Source organism: Pelobates fuscus, chromosome 7 (assembly GCF_036172605.1).
Source record: "Pelobates fuscus isolate aPelFus1 chromosome 7, aPelFus1.pri, whole genome shotgun sequence".
Lineage (NCBI taxonomy): Eukaryota > Metazoa > Chordata > Amphibia > Anura > Pelobatidae > Pelobates > Pelobates fuscus.
Window position 1 is genome coordinate 45,587,351 of NC_086323.1, and position 23,721 is coordinate 45,611,071.

At 39.2% G+C, this 23,721-nt stretch overlaps 1 protein-coding gene across 2 annotated transcripts in view; it reads left to right on the top strand.

The window, feature by feature from the left end:
- HOOK1 (hook microtubule tethering protein 1) overlaps positions 1-17,791 on the top strand; it is a 64,609-nt gene extending 46,818 nt beyond the window's left edge. For both annotated transcript variants that reach the window (XM_063428034.1, XM_063428033.1), the window contains 14 exons: positions 3,416-3,579; positions 4,207-4,347; positions 4,994-5,195; positions 5,735-5,845; positions 6,214-6,301; positions 7,772-7,832; positions 8,938-9,078; positions 10,515-10,608; positions 11,596-11,627; positions 11,719-11,801; positions 13,516-13,616; positions 14,228-14,329; positions 16,936-17,004; positions 17,607-17,791. In XM_063428034.1, the coding sequence (XP_063284104.1) occupies positions 3,416-3,579; positions 4,207-4,347; positions 4,994-5,195; positions 5,735-5,845; positions 6,214-6,301; positions 7,772-7,832; positions 8,938-9,078; positions 10,515-10,608; positions 11,596-11,627; positions 11,719-11,801; positions 13,516-13,616; positions 14,228-14,329; positions 16,936-17,004; positions 17,607-17,771 (1,554 nt within the window). In that variant the 3' untranslated portion in view covers positions 17,772-17,791. The remainder of the gene's footprint in view (positions 1-3,415; positions 3,580-4,206; positions 4,348-4,993; positions 5,196-5,734; positions 5,846-6,213; positions 6,302-7,771; positions 7,833-8,937; positions 9,079-10,514; positions 10,609-11,595; positions 11,628-11,718; positions 11,802-13,515; positions 13,617-14,227; positions 14,330-16,935; positions 17,005-17,606) is intronic.
- Positions 17,792-23,721: the final 5,930 nt, after the last annotated feature.

Consider the following 23,721-nt stretch of genomic DNA (forward strand, 5'->3'; position numbering starts at 1 on the left):
TTTCTGGAAATAAAGTTTCAAATTGGTGTTAAAAGTGAATCACTTAGTAAACTGAGTAAAAACGTGTTCTCCCAGTGAATACTTTTTATAGGAAGAATTTGTTTTTGTATTCTTTGAGGAGCTTGTTGGTTTCTGGTTTCCAGCTTCAGCAAGTCTCACAATTAATTCTTTAACACTTTACTTGTAAGGTTTCAGCCTCTGATATTACTCAAGAATTTGACAAAGGTAGGTTATGGCTTGTAGAGTTTTTAACCAGCAGCTATGGCTAAAAATAATTTAACATTTTTTTTTTTTTTACACTAAGCTTGATCCCAGCATTTCGCATGGTCTTGAGTGTAAGGATTCTGCCATTCCTGATTGCTTTTCAACCTTTATTTCCGACCGATCTGTAGGCAAACAGCTTTTTGATGAATTAGAAACCCCATGATGTTTGTGATGGTTTATTCGCTAAAGAGTAACGTATGCCATAATTGTACAATTTAATCCAACATAACTAAGTTGAGGTATTATAATTCCCCAACTCTGCTCTGTTTAAGATTTCTCCAACATAGATGTTTGGGCCTAAATTTTACAGCTTGCCACAACTCACTCTTTAGCGAATAAACCCCTTAAAGATCTTGTTCGCCAACTTCTGGTGGACATCAGGTTCTTTAGCCTGATTAGCGTTCTCTTCTTTTCTGGAGAAAGAAAATATTATATGACCCAACAAAAATGTATGGAAAGCTGCTACTAATAATACTGACTGTATGGTATCTATGCCCCTGCCCTGCCCACTGTTACATGGACATATTATCCCCAGCTATTTTTGTCACCAAACACAGCTTATGCAGCTGGCATGTGTGCTGTCACTTTAAGAAGCATGACTTGGCTATTCCACTATGGCTATTTCGCAGTCACGTAGGACCGTCTGAGTAAATATTTGTTATTCTGTATGCTCTGTGTGGGCATACTTTAAATCGATCAATTTTATAAATGTCAAAATGCAAAACAAAAAGGATCGAATCCAGGAGAATGTGTTACTTACAAAAAACGCCTGATATTGTTTCAGTCAGGAGTGTAGAGTATAAGTCAATCTTTACAGTTGCGCTAGTTCATTTTCACGTATTAAATCTGAATTGCAAAACTGAGGCAAAAATAGCTGACCTCAAGAAATTCTCCAACTCAACCAGAGTGACAACTTGGCTTTTTTTTTTCTTCAGTTTTTCCATTTAGATTCAGTTCACGAAAATGCAAAGTTCCGTGGATAACCTTGAAAATGCAACTGTCTAAATGTATTAGAAATTGTGTGTATCTGTTACTAATCGCATGGGTAGGCAACCTTCGGCACTCCATATATTGTGGACTACATCTCCCATAATTATCTCACCTCCATATTGCTGGCAAAGCACCGTGGGAGGCGTAGTTCAAAACCTCTGGAGTGCCAAAGGTTGCCTACCCCTGTTAGAGCATTAGTGGATTTGACTGATGACACCAAACATCCCTCCCTTCACGCTGCAATACTGTGACTTATAGCAGTCACAGCAGCCACTTAACCTACTGCCGTGCTGAAACTTGGGTTTATCCCAACATAGGAACTACTATTGGACCTACGATTTCCCCCATCCCGATCCCATTTTCTCCACGACATGGGGTGGGCACTTGAGGGGTTAATCAGGCCTCATTAGCATAACCCAATCACATCACAGCACGTCATGAGGGGGAGAGGCTTGTCTGAGCCCGGCCATTTTGGCGCGGACACTATAGTACACGCCCACAGGTTATGGGCTATTTAAGGAGCCCCCTGAGCTCGCATACCATTTTGGTTAAGCCTCCGAAGAAGGCGCAGATAGAGGCGCCGAAACACGTGTCAGGCAGGCAGGGAGGTTATCCGGTGCCGTTTCTCTCGGCAAAGATTCAGTTAGAAATCTAGGGTGTTTTTCACGAGTGATACTGGAAAGCTGGATTACGAGATAGTCACCTCAGAGGCAGCAAGAGGGAAAGGACGTATGGGGTTGGGGTGGGGAACTCTGCACAGCACAGTTGATTCTCTCTCTCCCACAGTTCTGATCCCTAAGCCACTGGAGGATAGGCTCTGATTACCAGATCACTGTCACAGCAACATTGTATATATCCTGGACAGTGAGTTATCACATCATTTAAACACCCAATTCTGTTATTCTCTATTGCTTTGCTTGAGGCAAAGTTTTAGTTAGCAATGAAGGGTTGTCTTCACGAGATATACTAGCAGTCTGGATTGTGAGACAGTCACCCCCAAGGCAGCAAGGTTGAAGGGACGCAGGGGGTTGAGGTGGGGAACTCTGTTCAGCACAGTTTGATTCTCTCTCTCCCACAGGTCCGTTCCCCTGGCCACTGGAGGTTAGGCTCTAACAACCAGATCACTGTCTCAGCTACACTGTATCTACTTTGGACAGTGTGTTATTACTTAGTATACATATCTCGTTTTGCTACTCCCATTGCTACAGCCCTCTCCTGAGTACGCAGGCCATTTGCTACTCCATATACCCACATTGACCCCGGTTAGATGGGTTCGATTTTTTTGGGTACTGACTGGAGGGTGCTACATAATTTTACTGAATCTGTATTACTAGTGCACTTGAGAATTATTTTTTCACGTTGGGGGGATCATTGAAGTGTCCTCCAGGGAACTCAATTTGGGTACACTCCACCCCATCTAACGTGTGTGTGTTATTTTTCTCTAGTATAACCTCCCAGATATTTGTTTTTTATTTTTATTTTTTATTTTTGTTTATCGCTCATTTGCGATCTTATCATAGGTTACTATACCTTTTTATACAGAATTTATTAAAGGTTACGCTTTACCCTCTGTACATATGCATAGATCCCCACAAGGGGGCGCCCAATTTTTTCTGACCCACCAGGTCTGCTTCTCTAATTTGACACCAAACACAGCCAATGCTTCTCATAGATTAGCATTCAATTCAGCGTTTCTCTATAAGAAGCATTGGATTGATGGTGTGCGGTGAGACTTCTGCTCATGTGATGTATGTCATTAATGGATTGGGTTGAGATCATCCATCATTATGGTGTAGTGGCTGCGAGGAGACTGCCTAGGTGCTGGATTACAGGTAAATATAAGGGCATTTTTTTTTTTACATTTCAATAGGGATGAGGGGCTGAAATTACAGCATAAGGTTAAGAATGTGTATTGATTTTAACCTTGGATGGTTCTTTTACGCTATAGTTGCAGTCCTGTAGGACTATATAGAGACAATGTGTATGTGCTAAATAACTTTGAAGTTAAACTGACAGACTACTTGTTAAAGAAGGTAACTGAATCTAACTAGTCTGACAGACTGACAGTATTATTTTTCTTCCTACCTCCTCGTTGGAGATTCGTATCCACTGTCAGGATTGATTCATTTATTGTTCATTTTCTCCCTAACGTTTTCTGTAGGTGGCCGCTCTCCAGGATGAACGAAATAGTTTATTGGCTGAAAACGAGATTCAGAGTGAACGGATAAACCAATTAGATAATTTTGATGAGCCCAGCACTGTGGTGGCAAAGAAGTACTTTCAGATACAGATGCAGCTGGAACAGACGCAGGATGAAAATTTCAGGTACAAAGACGTTTTAATGGTCACCACAAGCCACATTAAATCTTGCATAATCAACCCCCACCTCGAATCAATAGCTCTGCCAGTCACTGCTATGTCTAATTCTATGTTAGAAGTTGCTTAAAACCATGCCTAACCACTAGATTTTCTATTATAGTCACTGATGAGACAGAAAAAAGAAAAAAAAAACATTCTGAGAGTTGCTTTTAATTTAGTCAAAGCAATGCCTGAAAAATAAAATATAAGGAAAAGAAGAGGATCCATTACTCCAACTGGGATATGCAGACTTTAATTGGAAAAGACATAAAACAATAATGTTTCGACCACAGTATGTGGTCTTTATGAAATCTAGAAGACCACAAAGCGTGGTCAAAACTTTATCGTTTTGTGCGTCTTTTCTGATTAAAGTCTGCGTATTCCAGTTGGAATGCTTGGATCCTCTTCTTTTCTTTTTCTAGAATACTGGAATGGTAAGGATTTGGTCACTCTGGATCTACGCTTGCACCAGTGGGAACATTAAAATAAATTTTCTGGAGAGTGCAGTCCCTGTTTGAGTGAAATAGAAAATCTGAAAATCTAGATACCTTGTGAAGCGTTTAAAAACACATTGCATTTTCTTTGTGCTTTTAGGCTCGAAGCTGCAAAAGATGACTATCGTGTTCATTGTGAAGAACTTGAAAAACAGCTGATTGAAACACAAAATAGGAATGATGAGCTAGCTAGCCTCGCTGAGGAATCAAGAGCTCTGAAAGATGAAATAGATGTTTTACGGTATATAAACAATTAAAATTGTTATGAAAAATGGAAAATATGCAAGCATGTGTTATATATGTGGTATAATACTTTAAAAATTGTCTTGGCTTATTTACTTATGATGGCTGATGGAAATAGGTGCCTGCTTACTTGATGAGCAATGCCTTTGTCATTCAATTGACAAATACAATGCCTCCATAGATCTCTGTACAAGAGTATACCAGTAATGTGGCTCCAGGCAGATGATGCCACCAGGAGCTAAAGATAGGCCTGAAGAAGACCATGAAGGTGTTGAGCAGAGAGATTCAGTGAAGCATGTGTACCTTCCCCCTCTCCCAAGGCAATGCCATGAAGAAAAAAAAAAACCACAATGCAAAATCAAGTGATTGTTTCTCTTTTGCTTAAACTATTTTGTAATTTGACAATTAAGAGATAAGTAAGAAATTAATCTGCATGTATGAATAATAAAATGTCATTACCATGAAGCTTTAAATATGCATTGTGAAGAAGCTTTTCGTGTATATGCAAATGTTCAAAAAATATGTTTACTTTTTCTGTTTATACTACGCTTTTTTATCTGTATTCTTATTTGTTAGTGCCATATTGTTGAGACCCTGTCTACAACCATCACTGTGAAATAACTAATTTGATCACTCTCTTGCAGAGCTACTGCAGACAAGGCAGCAAAGCTCGAAACCACCATGGAGACATATCGTAAGAAACTAGAGGATCTTAATGACTTGCGACGGCAGGTGAAATCCCTGGAGGATACAAATTTGATGTACATGCACAATACGGTCAGCCTCGAAGAGGAGTTGAAGAAGGCAACTGCTGCCCGAGCACAGCTTGAAACGTATAAAAGACAGGTGATAATCTCGATGGAAGTTCTCAATTTCCTGGGTATCTTCAAACTCAGTGTCCTCTTCATCATAACGATAATTCCAATTTGTAACCACATCAAGTGGTTTAAAAAATGTCCTTTTGGATCAATGTCCTACTTTTGGTGTAATACCGTACAAAACGTTATACTTGACTTTATGTAATATCCAGTTCAAATGGCTGAAAATAAATATAGCATATAGTATAAATAAATAGAGTTATAGTGAGTGAACACAGAGCGGCACATATGCCTCCCAGTAAAATTACTTTATGCAATCTTCAATAGCCCAGAGATTATCCCACAGTCACGACTACAAATCTGAAATCACATATTGGAACAATGTAACACTGTTGTAGGTGTTCCTTTTCCAGTTCCACTGGGTCAGAATGTTATATGTGGAGTGGACACTGGTTATGGAATAAACCCATCTAAGCATCATTTAGTTCTTAGTAAAATATATCCTGGGTCAAGTTTCTTCTGGAAAACTTGTACTAATGCTCTTTCTCTAATCTTTTTTTTCTTAAGGTTCAGGATCTTCACAACAAACTTTCTGCGGAATCCAAGAGAGCTGATAATCTGGCCTTTGAGCTGAAGAGACTAGAAGAGAAGCAGGATGCAGTGTTAAAAGAGAAGGAGGTAACGCCAACAGGGAACAATCCTTTATTATGCTGGGATAGCGCATGGCTCCAGCAAAGTGAAACCTATTTTATGTAACAGACACAGAACTGACTTTGAGAGGGTGGGCATGTGTATGAATGCCCCCTGTCACAACCATACCTATTCCACTTTAGATTAGTTATGGAAAAAAAGAGTTACAGTAGTTGATGGGCAAAAAATGCTAAAACAAATGTTTGCTTGTTTTTAAAATGAGTTTTCAGTGTGTGTTATTATATATATTTTTAAATATTTGATTTACATAATAGAGTAACATTTGTACAAGCAACCTTTTAAAGATTACTGATTTATCTATAATCCATAAATATCTAAATTGTTGTCCTTTTTAGAGACTTATCGTTCAACGTGACGCACTTAAAGAAACCAACGAGGAACTAAGATGTTCATTGATGCAGCAAGACAACCTGGCTCTATCAGGTATGTAACAGCATTTAGAAAAAGTAGCATTTGAGGTCTACAAGAGCCTTCTTGACCAACAATATTGACGTGTAAGGAAAAAGGCTAAACATTGTTTGAACTAAACACTCCAAAAATGTGATTAAAGGACCACTCTAGGCACCCAGACCTCTTCAGCTTAATGAAGTGGTCTGGGTGCCAGGTCCCTCTAGGATTAACCCTTTTTTTTTATATAAACATAGCAGTTTCAAAGAAGGGTTAATCCCGCCTCCAAATCCTCTAGTGGCTGTCTCACTGACAGCCGCTAGAGGTGCTTGCGTGATTCTCACTGTGAAAATCACAACGAGAGCACGCAAGTGTCCATAGGAAAGCATTGTAAATAGTAAATGCTTTCCTATGAGACTGGCTGAATGCGCGCGCAGCTCTTGCTGCACATGCGCATTCAGCCGAAAGGGAGGATCGGAGGCGGAGAGGAGAGGAGGAGGAGAGCTCCCCGCCCGGCGCTGGAATAAAGGTAAGTTTTAACCCTTTACTCTCCCCAGAGCCCGGCGGGAGGGGGTCCCTGAGGGTGGGGGCACGAGTATGTTTTCCTGGCACTATAGTGGTCCTTTAACCCCTTAAGGACACATGACATGTCATGATTCCCTTTTATTCCAGAAGTTTGGTCCTTAAGGGGTTAAAGCAATGTAAGGATCAAAATGAATGTTCCTTAAAATATCCATGACAATATGCAGCGGTGGAACTTTAAAGACAGACTGTTCATGTTTATGTTGTGTTGGTGGTTTCCCCAACAAATATATAGTAAAGTGTTACTATAGCTTATACCTCTATGCCGTTGATATTGAGACACAAACTGCAGTTATGGCTGTTGTCGGTGCACATGCTTTCATGCTCTGGAAAGGACACTATATAACATATTCCATATCACAAAAACAATGACTGTCTTTATGTCATTTGACAGAGGCTCTTGAAATGCTTCATCTATGCCACAATAAGTCTGCCTGGGATTATATCCAATATGTGCCCAGTCCGCTCCTAGCTGGTCGCAATCTATCCCTAGATTTTGTGTGCTTTCTAGTTTTTTCTATAGCTGTATTTTATTCCGTAATGCCTACGACACAGCCACTTGGTGGGACATGCCTTTGTCAGCGTTACAGCGGTGCCTATCACGAAATACTTAAAGTCAAGCATTTATGAAAGTATAATTAGGACCAGGATTTCTGATGCTGACGTATCATTACTTATGAAAGGGTTAATGATTACATTAGCACAATGTACTGATTCAGTTTTACAACTTACCTGTAGCAGACAATGTGATCCATACATTCTTGGACGGCATATCACCTTTAACACTGCTGTACGGGGCTGTCTGGTTGTAGTAGCACTGACATGCAGTCTGCATCATGCTAGCTGAATACCACTACCAGATAACACTCTGCAATGATTTAATTGATCTAAACTGTATGAATTACACATGTTTTTATGTTTTAGGTGATTCTGGGGTGCAAGCAAATGTCAATCTAGCTGCTGAGCTTCTGCCTGTGGAATATCGGTAAATAAATCTAATGCATGTATTGTGGTATGCCATTTCACCATCGCCCCGTCTTTCAGGTTCCTGCACCAATACATCATTTTACCCTGTAAGAGATGATCGAGACATTCTCTGCACTGTGTAGCTGGACATACTGCCATTTAAACTTTTTATTCTATTTTGTATTCTGACTTCTGCTGTGTCTAATGAATCCGGTAAAGTGAAAATCAGGGATAGCAGCTTAGTATCTTTGTTTTTGGCAGCGGTGCTCGCTGAGTGAAACAAGGTTAATGTCACCTTTGGTGTCTTTCTGCCCCAGATCATACTGCCAAGGGAAGAGCTTGCTGTTGGGTCATTTGGCTGCCTTTTATGCATGGGATGTCACTGAACCCAATAACAAATGCTATAATTATTTTTCAGTACTATAGCTTATGGCAGGCAAACGTGTCTGATTGTCAGTAAATGTTATAACTGTAACACGATCTGCAGTTGGCTTTCTTCCTCGGCCCTGCTAATATATACTTTATATATTACAAGATTTGCATGGTGGACACTCTGTCACTTCATGTGGCAATCTGACACTTCATGTGGCTCTCATTTAGCCAACAGTAAGTCATCTTGCCTGATCTTCTAACCTCCCATGTTGGAAATTAATTTTAAGGTAGTGCTTGCGTAACAATCTGTTTGTGATTACAAATATGACACATACTTTTATATGTATATGCTATATGGAACTACTCTGCTTTTAAAACCACCTGCAATGTGCAGACTAAAGACTCTGTTCTACTAGCTGAGGCTAGGATCCAGATTTTATTCCCTAACAATGTGAACTTTGCAGTTTCTATATCAATGCTATCAATGTTTTGGCCGCTACGTATGCCTTTGTCAAGCACCCAGGAGCCAGTTCTGCTTTGCATAGAAATGGAGAGCGACAATAAAATGTTTACCACAACGCATAGGTCACATTAAATGCCGCTTAAGGTGCCACATAGTACTATTTCATGACATGTTTAGTAGAAATGATTTTTTGTTGATGATAAAAACTATGTTTGGAATCAAATCACATTACTTTGTTTTGTCTCACATTACTAAACACAGTTCTTTCCATCCTACCTTTCAATCACAGAGAGATATTCATCAGACTCCAGCATGAAAATAAGATGCTGCGGGTGCAACAGGAAGGATCTGAGAATGAACGCATCACGGATCTGCTGGAGCAGCTGGAGGAAAAGCAGCGCAAAATGAGTGAACTGGAGACTGAGAACAGGTGAGGATGCCGCAGGCTTTAGAGGGAGTTACCATGATTCTTTCCTGATCATTTATAGCAGGGGCACCCCCTGCTCAATAGTGTACTTTCAAATAACAGTAGAAGTGTAATAAAGTCCAGCTGTGTGTTCTGCCAGAACCTGGTAATGGAGGCTGTGAATTGTTTTTCAAAATCTGAGAAATCTGTTCTAAATGTAATAAACATTTTAAAAACTATTCACTAGACCTATGGTTCCCAGCCCAGTTGTCAGGGCACACAGCAGTTCAGGAATGGCCATGATGCAAAGCTGGAGAAGACTGGAGTGAAGGTTAAATCCTGTCTGCGGGATTCGTTGAGAGGCACGACACTAAGCAGTGACATACAAAACAAAGGCAAAAATAGCTGAAGTTAGTTAGTTTAAATTCTTACGTTGTAGCCAATTCCTCAGTGTGAAAATGCTAATCCTTTAAATACAATTGGCATATCCATTTGAACATGACACTTCTTAGAAAACCTAAGTGTTTATTGGACTAATCACTTTATAATAATGCTGTGTGTGGCTGCCAATCTTAAAGGAACACTATATAGTCTCCAGAACAACTACAGATTCATGTAGTTGTTTTGGTGTCTACAGCATGTCCCTGTAGGCTTTTTAATGTAAACATTGCCTTTTCAGAGAAAAGGTAGTGTTTACATTGATGTCTAGTAACAACTCTAGTGGCAATCACTCAGACAGCCACTAGAGGTGCTTCCTGGGTCAGTGATGCACAGTGTGCAGCACTGGCGTTCAGCGTCTCAACGCTCTAAATAGAGGCACTGAACACTCCACGTAGAGATGCATTGATTCAATGCATGTTTATGAGGAGATGCTGATTGGCCCAACGCAGCGTTTTGCAAAACATGTGCAATACTCTCCCAATGCTTTCCTATTGGAGAGCATCAGATTGTCTTAGTTTTGATGATCTCTGCCATGGAGGGGCGGCGGAATCAGTGCAGCGAGGGAAAAAAGGTGAGTAAAATAACTTTTCAAAGGGAGACAAGGTGTGCCGAACACCTAAAGAGTGATTAACCAATATAGTGACATGTTGCTGACACTTGTGTTCCTTTAAAACTGATCTGGCATTAATTGTATAACCTTTACTTGTACTGCCACCTAATGGACAAATAGTGTATCCGCTTGTTTATATTAGTTGCATCGTCCCAGGATTGTTGTTATGTTTTCTTATTCCCATATTATATGATGATGTAGTTTGCTAAATTTAATATTTAAACATTTACCACTTCAAGGAAAGCTAAGCATTACATGGAAAAGTTTAACAAACATTTTAGGTGATTTTTCCATTTTATTCTGTTTTGTTTTTTTTCTGGGAAATGACAGTTCTTTAATTCAGTGAATGTACAAAGGAGAGTGTGTGTGTGTATAAAGAGAAACAGAATTAACACTGTCTCCTCCTTAGATTAAATATGGACCGTGTAGAAGAACTGCAGCTTCAGATTGTGGATCTTCAAAAGATGTTGCAGAATGAAGGGACAGATTCTGAAGGCGCAGGAGTGAGTATCTATCCCTATTGGAAAGTGAATTCACAAAACTGACTCTGCAACACCATATAATATTTACCAAATCCAATTAGTGCAGTATAACAAACCAAGCTGATACATGGTCACATGGCAATATAAACCGTGATAGGATTGCCAAAGTAAGAAGAGTCACGTGATAATACACGCACAATAAAAGAATTGGCTAGACAACAAAATAAACATATTCCCTGAAAATCAAGAGAATTTTAAAGAATTAAAATGTTTTAAATCTTAATAAGAATTCTGTTTAACCTCTTATGGACACGTGACATGTCATGATTCCCTTTTATTCCAGAAGTTTGGTCCTTAAGGGGTTAAGGGGTTAATAATAAAAGTTAAGGTGAAAAATCAAAATCCCCATTCATGCATCTAGAAGAGATACAGTATAACTGATGGATTGATTGATCGATGGATGGATATTTTGGATGGCCTCCCCAACATAAACCAGACCATACAAACATTTTAAAAGGTTTACAACATACATTGAATTACCCATGAAGTGTACTTTGATATTGTATAATTTGACTAAATGTAGGTGGGTGAATGCATCTCTCTTTATTAAAGAATTACAAACTGAGAAGCACAAAAACAAAAAGAAAAGCCTTTTGTGTCCCAAATATTCATCCTTTTCTGATTCTTTCTGCCCTTTCTTATTTTTTTATTTGTGTATGTGGTATGGGGAGTTTTGTAAGTATGTTTTATCCTTATTCTGTACATGACTGAAATCACCCTGTAAAAAAGATTTGCGATGATCATGTTCTTGAAATGTAACTGCTAATTCACTCAAGCTCTTTGTTAGATTGTTTGGTTCCGATTGTTTGGTTCGCTGTAACGGAGTCCAAATTAGTGCGCCTATGTACTTAAAAGAACAATTGGATGACCGTTGGAATGCCACCTTTTTGAAGTCCTAGCACATGTTATACTGAACAATAATTCTAATATTTGTATTTTGCATTTTAGTCCAGTACATTGAAAAAGATCGAGGCCCACATGTAAGTTATTGTTGTTTTACCGTTAAAATGTTATTCTAAATCCAGTGGCTTCTACTAATGGAATTCCTAATAATCTGATACATTTCCCTAGGGAAAAACTGAAAGAGGTTCATGATGCTTTAGAAACCAAAAAGGAACTTCTGGATGATCTCCAACCAGATGCAAACCAAACCAGTAAGTAGTGCTGTGCTTGTGGTGCTTGTTTAAAGGTATACAGTGCAAACTACAATAACCATTATTTATTTTCTGAATGCGGAGAGAACAGTCCTTTCAGGGTATTAAGGCCATCCACGTTGGAGAAGCAGAACAGACCCATAAATCAATGCTCTTCCTCCACACTTACACATGTACCCAGTTTATAGTACAAGGTTGAAGCTTCATGTATTTTAGTTTGTATTTGAGATCACTGATCTCCCAAACATATCTATGTGAGATACACTGAATATTTATTTAATTTATGTAAGATAAGGGGTAAGGAGATAGTTGTTATTATTATTGCATACCCACTAGTGCTTTATTATAGGGTCCATGTCTCATTACGGTTGCTTGGGCACCATCTGACCTACCAATATGTAATCTCTTCCTTCACATGACATAGGAGATTGGTGAAAAGAACCAGAGTATTGTGCTGCTCTCTTTCCATTTAATACCTTGCTGTATCCAGGCTGTGGGAAAATGGAAGGGACATGTCAGCCATCACTACTTACGTGTGGGTCCTATGGCTTCCTGCACAGTATTTGTTTTAGCTATAAGGTCACCTCATCATGCCCTCCACAGCTATCAGGAGTAACATGGAATCCCCACTATCCCATGTGGGTTTTTATTTGCAAGTCTTCTCTGATCTTATGATATTTTTATCATCATGTAAAGATTATATGTTATGCAGAGATTATATATTTTTTCCTAAACAGAGTTAAAGGAGCACTATAGGGTCAGGGACACAAATATATATTTCTGACGCTATAGTGTTAAAACCACCATCTAGTCCCCCTGGCCCTCTCTTGCCACCCTAAATATAGTAAAATCTTACTTGTATTCAAGCCTGAAGCTGCTGGTGTTGTCCTGATTTACATAGTTACATAGTTAGATAGCTGAAAAGAGACTTGCGTCCATCAAGTTCAGCCTTCCTCACACCTGTTTTTTGCTGTTGATCCAAAAGGGAAAAAAAAAAAAAAAAAAACAGTTTGAAGCACAATTTTGCAACAAGCTAGGACAAAAAATTCCTTCTTGACCCCAGAATGGCAGTCAGATTTATCCTTGAATCAAGCAGTTATTACCCTACATTGATTTGCCTCAGAACAGCAAGCTGCCTGCTGACATAATCAGAAGTGTTGTTCTGAGCCAATCACAGTGCTTCCCATTGAATTGGCTGAGACTGTGAAGGAGGCAGACCAGGGGCAGAACCAAACACAAGTCAAACACGGCCCTGGCCAATCAGCATCTCCTCATAGACATGAATTGAATCAATGAATCTCTATGAGGAAAGTTCAGTGTCTACATGCAGAGGGTGGAGACACTGAATGTTGTGATGCACACTAGGCAAGACTCATATAGGAAGCAGCTCTAGCAGGCATCTGAGGAGTGGCCAGTGGAGTTATCCCTAGGCTGTAATGTAAACACTGCATTTTCTCTGAAAAGACAGTGTTTACAGCAAAAAGCCTGAAGGTAATGATGCTACTAACCAGAACAAATTCAATAAGCTGCAGTTGTTCTGGTGACTATAGTATCCCTTTAATTCTAGCACCTGGAATTTTATTTTTAATATTGTGTAAATATGAAAGATAGTGGTTTATCCAAGAAAAGTGCCCCAAAAGTTTATTGTTCCTTTTTAACATCAAGTACCCTATTGAATTATTCATCATAAATCTCTGTGTCTTCTTCTTATAAGCTCAACGTATTGAGGAACTGGAAGCAGCGCTCCGCAAGAAAGATGACGATATGAAGGCAATGGAGGAACGCTATAAGATTTACCTGGAGAAAGCAAGGAATGTGAGTGTGCAGGCTTTAGAAGGCTATATCTCACAAATGTATTCATAAATACACTACCCAGCTAAGTTTTGTGGCTGTAATTCCCTATGCATTTAGTATATTGGTTGCTACTCCATATCATTCTACTGAGAACTTGACTGTTTAGAGCCTTTCACCACGGGAGACTTTCACCCAGCATAGAACCTCTCTCCATGCAAAATCTAGCCTCTTCACAGGAACCTCACTGCCTCTAAGACCTGCTCAATACAGAATCTTAATCGGCACCCAAAACCCAGCACTGCCCACTTACAGATACCCCCTATCCCCTCCAAATAAAAAAGTATTGAACTTTGTTTACATTAAGCCTCTCTACATGTGGAATCTTGATCCCCATACTAAACACTGACTCTTTGTTACATATAAAATAATATTAATTAATATAAATGACTATACATTCACTACACAAACATATCTAACCGTGTCATACACAGTCTTGATCCATATCGTATTTTGCTGCCTATAGAAGCCTTGTTCAATAAATGATCTTGCTCCATGCGTAATCTGAACAATTGTAGTGGATTTATGTGGAATGCACTTAATTGACTAATGGTATTTCCATATTCTTTCCTCAGGTCATAAAAACCTTAGATCCAAAATTAAATCCAGCATCTGCAGAAATAATGTTATTAAGAAAACAACTTACAGAAAAAGACCAAAAAATTGATCGTTTGGAGGTAAATAACTGATTTTCCTTCTCTCATTTATCATGTGTTTTACTTTGAGAGTGGACATTCTCTGTCCTCAGATCGTCGGAGCGGGAGAAAACAGAACACCTGTCAGCTGTCAGTGCGGGCCTGCTCCCCCTAGGATACCAGTAATAGATGGGGGGCAGGAAGTGCAGGGCTTTTGTCATCCTCTGCCTGTAGGTGTCTCTCTCATTCTCTCTAGCTGTCTCTGTAATGCTCTGCCTGTAGGTGTCTCTATCATTCTCTCTAGCTGTCTCTGTAATGCTCTGCCTGTGTGTCTCTCTCATTCTCTCTTGCTGTCTCTGTAATGCTCTGCCTGTAGGTGTCTCTCTCATTCTCTCTAGCTGTCTCTGTAATGCTCTGCCTGTAGGTGTCTCTCTCATTCTCTCTAGCTGTCTCTGTAATGCTCTGCCTGTAGGTGTCTCTCTCATTCTCTCTAGCTGTCTCTGTAATGCTCTGCCTGTAGGTGTCTCTCTCATTCTCTCTAGCTGTCTCTGTAATGCTCTGCCTGTAGGTGTCTCTCTCATTTTCTCTAGCTGTCTTTGTAATGCTCTGCCTGTAGGTGTCTCTCTCATTCTCTCTTGCTGTCTCTGTAATGCTCTGCCTGTAGGTGTCTCTCTCATTCTCTCTAGCTGTCTTGTAATGCTCTGCCTGTAGGTGTCTCTCTCATTCTCTCTAGCTGTCTCTGTAATGGTCTGCCTGTAGGTGTCTCTCTCATTCTCTCTAGCTGTCTCTGTAATGCTCTGCCTGTAGGTGTCTCTCTCATTCTCTCTAGCTGTCTCTGTAATGCTCTGCCTGTAGGTGTCTCTCTCATTCTCTCTAGCTGTCTCTGTAATGCTCTGCCTGTAGGTGTCTCTCTCATTCTCTCTAGCTGTCTCCGTAATGCTCTGCCTGTAGGTGTCTCTCTCATTCTCTCTAGCTGTCTCTGTAATGCTCTGCCTGTAGGTGTCTCTCTCATTCTCTCTAGCTGTCTTTGTAATGCTCTGCCTGTAGGTGTCTCTCTCATTCTCTCTAGCTGTCTCTGTAATGCTCTGCCTGTAGGTGTCTCTCTCATTCTCTCTAGCTGTCTCTTTAATGCTCTGCCTGTAGGTGTCTCTCTCATTCTCTCTAGCTGTCTCTTTAATGCTCTGCCTGTAGGTGTCTCTATCATTCTCTCTAGCTGTCTCTGTAATGCTCTGCCTGTAGGTGTCTCTCTCATTCTCTCTAGCTGTCTCTGTAATGCTCTGCCTGTAGGTGTCTCTCTCATTCTCTCTTGCTGTCTCTGTAATGCTCTGCCTGTAAGTGTCTCTCTCATTCTCTCTAGCTGTCTCTGTAATGCTCTTTCTATAGTTGTCTCTCTCATTCTCTCTTGCTGTCTCTGTAATGCTCTGCCTGTAGGTGTCTCTCTCATTCTCTCTAGCTGTCTCTGTAATGCTCTGCCTGTAGGTGTCTCTCTCATTCTCTCTTGCTGTCTTTGTAATGCTCTGCCTGTAGGTGTCTCTCTCATTCTCTCTAGCTGTCTCTGTAATGCTCTGCCTATAGGTGTCTCTCTCATTCTCTCTAGCTGTCTCTGTAATGCTCTGCCTATAGGTGTCTCTCTCATTCTCTCTTGCTGTCTTTGTAATGCTCTGCCTGTAGGTGTCTCTCTCATTCTCTCTAGCTGTCTCTGTAATGCTCTGCCTATAGGTGTCTCTCTCATTCTCTCTAGCTGTCTCTGTAATGCTCTGCCTATAGGTGTCTCTCTCATTCTCTCTAGCTGTCTCTGTAATGCTCTGCCTGTAGGTGTCTCTCATTCTCTCTAGCTGTCTCTGGAATGCTCTGCCTGTAGGTGTCTCTCTCATTCTCTCTTGCTGTCTCTGTAATGCTCTTTCTATAGTTGTCTCTCTCATTCTCTCTTGCTGTCTCTGTAATGCTCTGCCTGTAGGTGTCTCTCTCATTCTCTCTAGCTGTCTCTGTAATGCTCTGCCTGTAGGTGTCTCTCTCATTCTCTCTTGCTGTCTCTGTAATGCTCTGCCTGTAGGTGTCTCTCTCATTCTCTCTTGCTGTCTTTGTAATGCTCTGCCTGTAGGTGTCTCTCTCATTCTCTCTAGCTGTCTCTGTAATGCTCTGCCTATAGGTGTCTCTCTCATTCTCTCTAGCTGTCTCTGTAATGCTCTGCCTATAGGTGTCTCTCTCATTCTCTCTTGCTGTCTTTGTAATGCTCTGCCTGTAGGTGTCTCTCTCATTCTCTCTAGCTGTCTCTGTAATGCTCTGCCTATAGGTGTCTCTCTCATTCTCTCTAGCTGTCTCTGTAATGCTCTGCCTATAGGTGTCTCTCTCATTCTCTCTAGCTGTCTCTGTAATGCTCTGCCTGTAGGTGTCTCTCATTCTCTCTAGCTGTCTCTGGAATGCTCTGCCTGTAGGTGTCTCTCTCATTCTCTCTTGCTGTCTCTGTAATGCTCTGCCTGTAGGTGTCTCTCCCATTCTCTCTAGCTGTCTCTGTAATGCTCTGCCTATAGGTGTCTCTCTCATTCTCTCTTGCTGTCTCTGTAATGCTCTGCCTGTAGGTGTCTCTCTCATTCTGCCTGTTTCCCACAGTCTGTTATTTTCTAATGGTTCTTTTAATTGATTTACAGTCTCAGTGTCAACAAGCTAAACTGCGAGAATACGAGGAGAAATTAATAGTGACTGCCTGGTATAATAAGGTAATATATATGTTATATTTGCACCTTAAATTAAAAGGTCAACTTGACCCCTCCCAAGTCTCACACCATAAAATTTGCATAGAACGAATGGTAAAGCTTTCCTGTTGTGTTGTGTGAAAGCTGCTATAAATACAGCTCCACAAGCTTCACCTAAGTTTAAAGGTATATTTCAAGTACTATACCAACCTAGTCATTGCTACCAGACTCCCATCCACCTGTTACTTATATCTGCAGCACTTTGAAAAAATAAACCACTGAAGCTGTAAGCCCACCCCTTCTGTATCAAAGTTGGGACGTTGAGTACGTTTTTGATTTATGCATTTTGAATGTGTATTGTGCACATTTAATTGCACTGTTTATTTAATGCATTAACAAAGGGAGTTGCTATAACTTAGCACTGGAATTTTAATCAGTTAGGATTCAACTTGTAGACGCTCTCAGTTCATATAATAATGAATTCATAAAATATACAGTTCACAGCTTTCATGCACAATCATGCAAACGAACGAGATATAAAAACTGCTATTATAATAACTGAAGGCAAGAATTGCATGTGTAGCAAAATGTTGTGTTGAAATCTCGTTCTTTGTTTCTTGCTTCAGAGCATTGAGCACCAGAAATTGGCTATAGAATCTCGCCTGGCGGGGAGAGGAGGAAAGGATCCCGCCGCAGGCTCTGCTGGACGATCGTTCCTGGCACAGCAGCGTCATGTTACGAACGCCAGGAGAAATATTTCTGTGACTGTACATCCTACAGCTTCAAATTAAACCCAGAGATATTACATACACTGAAGTGCACTTACAAGTATTTTAGTAACTTCCATGAATTTCCATGGTAGAGAGGGTGATGCGGGCCATCGACATTTAATCTCGAACTTCTGATTCTGCTGATATGTTTATTATTCATGACCATTTGGGTCATGAAAACAGTCAACATTCCTTGTGTTTTGGCTTAATTGCTGCTTGTTTTAAGACTACTGACTAAATGAAAGGTATACCTTCACCCCCATGCCCCCACGCTCCCAGAGAATATCTCAAAGATCTATTTATGTCAAAGCCCATATTGTATATAAAAACATGGTCGGTTTTAAGAAAGATGTATATTTAAATCCAATTTAACATTTAGGAAACAGAGCAAAATATATTGTAAAATTTTAATTGTGTTTTTACCATTCATTTCTTTAACCATTCAAGGTTTACAAGAGCATCAGTGAATTACACTGCACCCCTGTGTAATTCACTGTACTGTATCATCCTCTGAGAACTGCAGGGGTTTATTCACTAAACACTGCGTTGCTGCACTGTAGTGTTTGGCTTACAAAATGTGAATATTCAGGCCAACGCTTAATATTTTCCTAAACTCGGTTGTGAAATCACCACAACTCACTGTTTAGCAAAATAAGCCACTCCAAACACCTAAAGCACTTTGCTTGCTGAAGTGCCTTATGTGTGAAGACTGTTGTTCTCTTCTTTTTTCATTTAGCAAAAAGTGCAGATTTTAAAATAAATTGGAACTTTTATAAATCATCCTTGTAACACCCCCCTAGCTGTCAGTCAGACAACAAGTCCTGTTACTTCCTGATTTGGTTAGCTCAGTTTAGCTAAACTCAGCTCAGAGCACCTGCCTTGTAATGACTTCTCATTGAGTTGCATTGGGAAGTCTGTGATTGGACAGCCACAAAACGTCTGGGCTGAGCTAAAAGGGGAAGGATTGCAAAAGCAGCAGACAAGAGATCTGCAGCTTTTGCAAGCTGTTCTAGATACACACACAATGAAAAAATGCATAATTAAATGCATGAATATTTCCATTGAGGGTATGTGTACTAAATAGTTATTTATACATTTATTTTGTATTTGGGCAGTGGAGTGTCCCTTTAATTTATCTGATTTTGCGTGTTCTATTAGTGTGTTAATTTTTAAATGTGCTGCACAATGTATGATGATATGCATTTGTTTTAAGCAATCTGTTAAGGATTTCTTGATGCTATTTACTCAGAATATGCATCCAGGGTAAAAAAAAGTGCTTCTGTCTGATTAATCAGCAGAACAAGAAAATAGTTTGTATGTTTGGTTAACTCTTTATACATTTTATCAGTTGAGTTTAACATGCAAGGCGCTCTCTGAGAAGGGCTCTGTCTGAATCTTGCCCCAGTTATTTAACAAAGCAAACATCGATCAAGGAATGCTGGTAATAAGATATTTTTCTAAGAAGCTAATAATTAACATGTTGAAATCATAAATATACAACATATAAACAGTCTTTTATGTCCTAATATTGTTAAGGTTATGCTTTATTTAGATGACGGTCAAACGTTATTAATACAATATTTATAATTTTGAACCAGTTTGTGAAAAAAAAAATCCTAAATGTTCTACATTGTAAAATCTTACTTTTCATAGAAAAGGCAGCTTTTCGTTTTCTTATAAATTTAGGCTGGGAATGGCTGACAAAGATTGAGTAAGGCTTGTGGTACATTGTCATGCTTGTTATTGTAAGGCAAATGCTGGGCTGTGTCAGCTATACTGCTTTGTGGGTCTGTTTTTACCATAGATTTGTTATGGGGTTATTTGGTTTGCCGTTTGAGTGGCCTCAAGGTGGATGTACAAATTATAGACCAAGGGTTGCTAAAAGCTTGACCCCCAGCTGTTCTAAAACTACATCCTCCATAATCTTTTATAATGTTTAATGTTTGCAAAGCATCATGGGAGCTATTGCACTGCTGGGTTTGAATATTGACCCTGATTTTAAAATAATTTCGTGTTCATTTCATTAGGTTCATATCGCCCATATTTAGTGAGATTTTAGAATTATTAGTAAGCTTGGGGCTGCTGTATTTTGAGATCGTTTGGCTGACCCTCAGAGTTAGAAGTGCATCCTATGTGGTGGGCATTACACATTAAATTCTAGCACAGTAGGCACAGAGTATAGAGGATATTGCTGAGGAAACATTCTAAAAGAGGTGTAATCGCCGTGGATACCAATGGAATGTTCCTGCTGAGAGCTCCATACGATTTGTTCATTATGTCACACATTTACTGCAATGGGTAGCGTGTTGCATTGTTGAATTTTCTCATTAATGTTTACAAAGTTTAACTTTTTTTTTCCTATTATTATTTACTACATAGTGTAGTAGTCTATGAAGTTTTGAGACTTCATAGTTAGCTCAGCTTTAAAATCATGTCATAAAACAACACCTAACCTCTCTAAAATGGCCGTCTACCTGCATTTATTCAGTGCTGAACCCAGAAGCCCTAGGGATAGCAGTGGGAGCTTGCATGCATAATATGTAATATATATATATATATATATATATATATATATATATATATATATATATATATACAAAAGAAAGAGAGAGAGAGATGCAGAAAGTCTTCAGATGTAAAACAATCCTTAGACCGGCTGCATCGCCTGGAAATATATATATATATATAGCAATGTAGTATGGAAAATAGACTGGCTATCACATACAAAAAAGGTAATGGAGACCAAATAAAATATATGAAATAATTAATTAATGTACAATGAGTACATATATTCCTTATGCCATCTGCAAGGATACATGTATTGGAGGTATAGTCTAAGAGATATATTCCAGTCCTATATAACAGCTTTATTGAAAAATTAATATACTAAATCGGAGTGGATCAATGATTAGTACATATACCCCAATACTTAATATCTTCTATGCAGTGTCTCAGAAATATGCTGTATATAAATTCTTATAGAAGTATATGCTGTATGAATATACAGACATAAAAAATATATTATGAGTGCATCTTAGAGTAGGTGCCTCTCACAGCAAGCAGCTTCTAGATATTTAATGGATATCAAACAGGATATTGCTCCTCAAAAGGAGCCACAGGGAGAGAAAGAGAAATATATAAATAGGAAAGTCAGTCTAAAACAGGCTGACCATGTAAATTATAAAGCCTCTCTCCCTGGTAAACTAACTAGACTCCTGGAACTGGGAGTGGTGGCTTCCAGAAATTTTTATGTAAGGTTAAAAGGAAAACAGAGCATTATCTGAAAAAAGTTAACAACAGTTATAGATCATTTTCAGTGTTTTATTTAATGGTGGGAATTCTAGAGAAGTTATAATGCAGCGTTGGTTTTATTTTTACATAAAACCTTATTTCGTTTTATTGTCATGTACAGGGGTAACATAGAGTGTGCCTTTCATGCTACACAACACTAACGATGTGTTCTGCTTGTTTAATGATAATTTATGATTCCAAACTGTTTTTTTTTTTTTTTAGGTAGAATAAAAATCCTATTTCAATGGCATTTAGCAAGCAATACATTAAAAGCAATAGGGAACATCTTCAAGGGTCGGTGTACGCACCTCAAGCACTGTGCATTATTGCTTAGACTGGATTATCCTGAGCTCACTCTTAGTTCAGCAGAGGAGAGCAGTGTTTGTACCATACCCACTACAAAAGTTACAGTGGTATTGGTGAAGGTGTATTTTTTAACATTCCATTAGCCAAATTGATAACAAATATATTGTTACAATCTTCTATGTATTTTACAGTTTTTAGAGTTATACCTCTGAGCCTGGGGCATTGCTATGTGGCAAAAAGTTCAGGGGCTTTAGTTTTAGGCTCCTCCCAAAAATTCACCTTGTACCACTCCGTATGTCCAGCCCCAAATCCTAATGTTCTATAAATCACAGTATGACACCAAATGTTTGGATGAATTCAGAGTATTATATGAACCTATATTTTTAAACTCCACACCTACTGTATTAAACCTGCACATGCAGCATTAAAGGAACACTATCGTGTTAAAAAACTGTATTCCAAACACTGGTGTCCCTCTGCCTTCTTTCACATGACTCCAGCGCCAAAGTCCCTTGGGCTCCTCCTTCCGTGACGTCACGACGAGGAAGGATCCTGAGGTGCATGTGCACCATGTGCTGCACACATTAGGCATCGAATCAATGCTTTCCTGTGGGAATTTCCAAGACACTGGACATCCTCATGCAAAGCGTGAGGACATCCAGTATTTTTTTTACAGAGGTAAACTCTGTGAAAATGCAGGAAGCGCCTCTAGTCTCTGTCTGATTAACAGACACTAGAGGCACTCTTAACTCTGCAATGTAAACATTGCAGATTCTCTAAGACAGCTTTCTCTTACATTGCATGGTTAAGGGGACGGGGTCAATGCACCCAGTCCACTTTATTGATATGAATTGCTCTGAGTGCCTATAGTGTCCCTTTAACTTCGAACTTACAAATTATGTAAGGGAATATTTTATTTCTCCATCAATATTACATGGGACTCAGGGCTAGCAATGAAATAGTGCCAAAATTAGATCTGGGACTTATCCGTACCCCAACTCGGGTCAGATCTTCTTTAGCAATGTCCTTGCTCATTGCTGCTGATCTGCTGTTGGACTATCAATCTACAAGCACGTTGGCTGCATGTGCTGCACAGTAGGAAGTTGTGTGATGTCTTGCATAGCATGGAGATAATCCAATCTCCTACCAAAACTCTGTTCAAACTTGAGGTATATATTATGTTTAGTCTATACATTTGGCAGTGTCACAATCACCATAGAGAGATTCAGTTGTAAAAACCAAGTTGTGGAACGTGACATCCACACCTATTTATCCACTTTATTGCAACACTTTTATATGTACTTTACCTTACAAATAAATGAAAATCAAGGTTGCAGTTTGATTTATTCCAATATATAACACTCCATTAACACTTATTTTTAGCATTATCTTACCACTTTCTGACACATAATGCCCTTTATTAAGATATATATAGTAAAGTCTTTGATGACCCCAGTTGTAAATGTCTTTAAGTCACAATATGGCCTTTTAAGACATACATGTGGTCTGATGGACCTGTCTAGGACAAAGTAAGAGCTGACAAAATAATGTTCCTTGTCAAGTGGAATGTTTTTAATGTGAATGAATGCTACATACTAATGTCGGTCCTGATTCGAAATGAAATGTTTTGCTGATAAGAGGCTGGCATGGTGATGTCACAATTGGGCGGGGCATTATAACTAGAACACTTGCATTTTTTGTTCCGTATAATGATGAATGCTCTTTCACTATGTTTATATGTTTCACTTAAAGAGAAACTTTCACATTTGGGGTAAGAGTATTTTGAATCAAGCAGCTGTTAGTATCTGTTTATCTGTCTGATAACTGACAATTCTGCTTTAAGGGGATAAGCTGTGTTGTATGTTATAATTCTCACTGACTTGAAAATGGATTCAGAATCTTGTCTTCTCCATAATCTGTATTTCCGTCCAAAAAAATGACTATTCTATATTTGTTTACAAGAGGTTCGAAAACTGCGATTTCACAAGCAGCAGGCAATATCTTGTATAGGTTTCATAATTTTGATTACCTCCTATTTATGTTGGTAATCGCGTTTCTAAACATTACCGATGTATTAAATTTAAGAATGTGCTAACACATTTAGTACGACTAATCTGTTTTATCTGATATTTCTGTAAACAAAGTAATAAGTATGTCTATTGCCTTCAGACTACACTGGCAAAATGATTCGTTCTTATCCAGTGATAATGCAGTCTGTTAAATTAAAACCTCACAGCTACCTGGGCGTTTTAACCTGTTCAGTGCAGAAGGGGTGTGCACTAAAAAGGTTAAATAATTTTTTGTAAATCCAAAGTCCTCCCAGTAGCAATATGGTGATGAGCCTCTGTTGTGAAATTATGGGAGTCTAAAATGG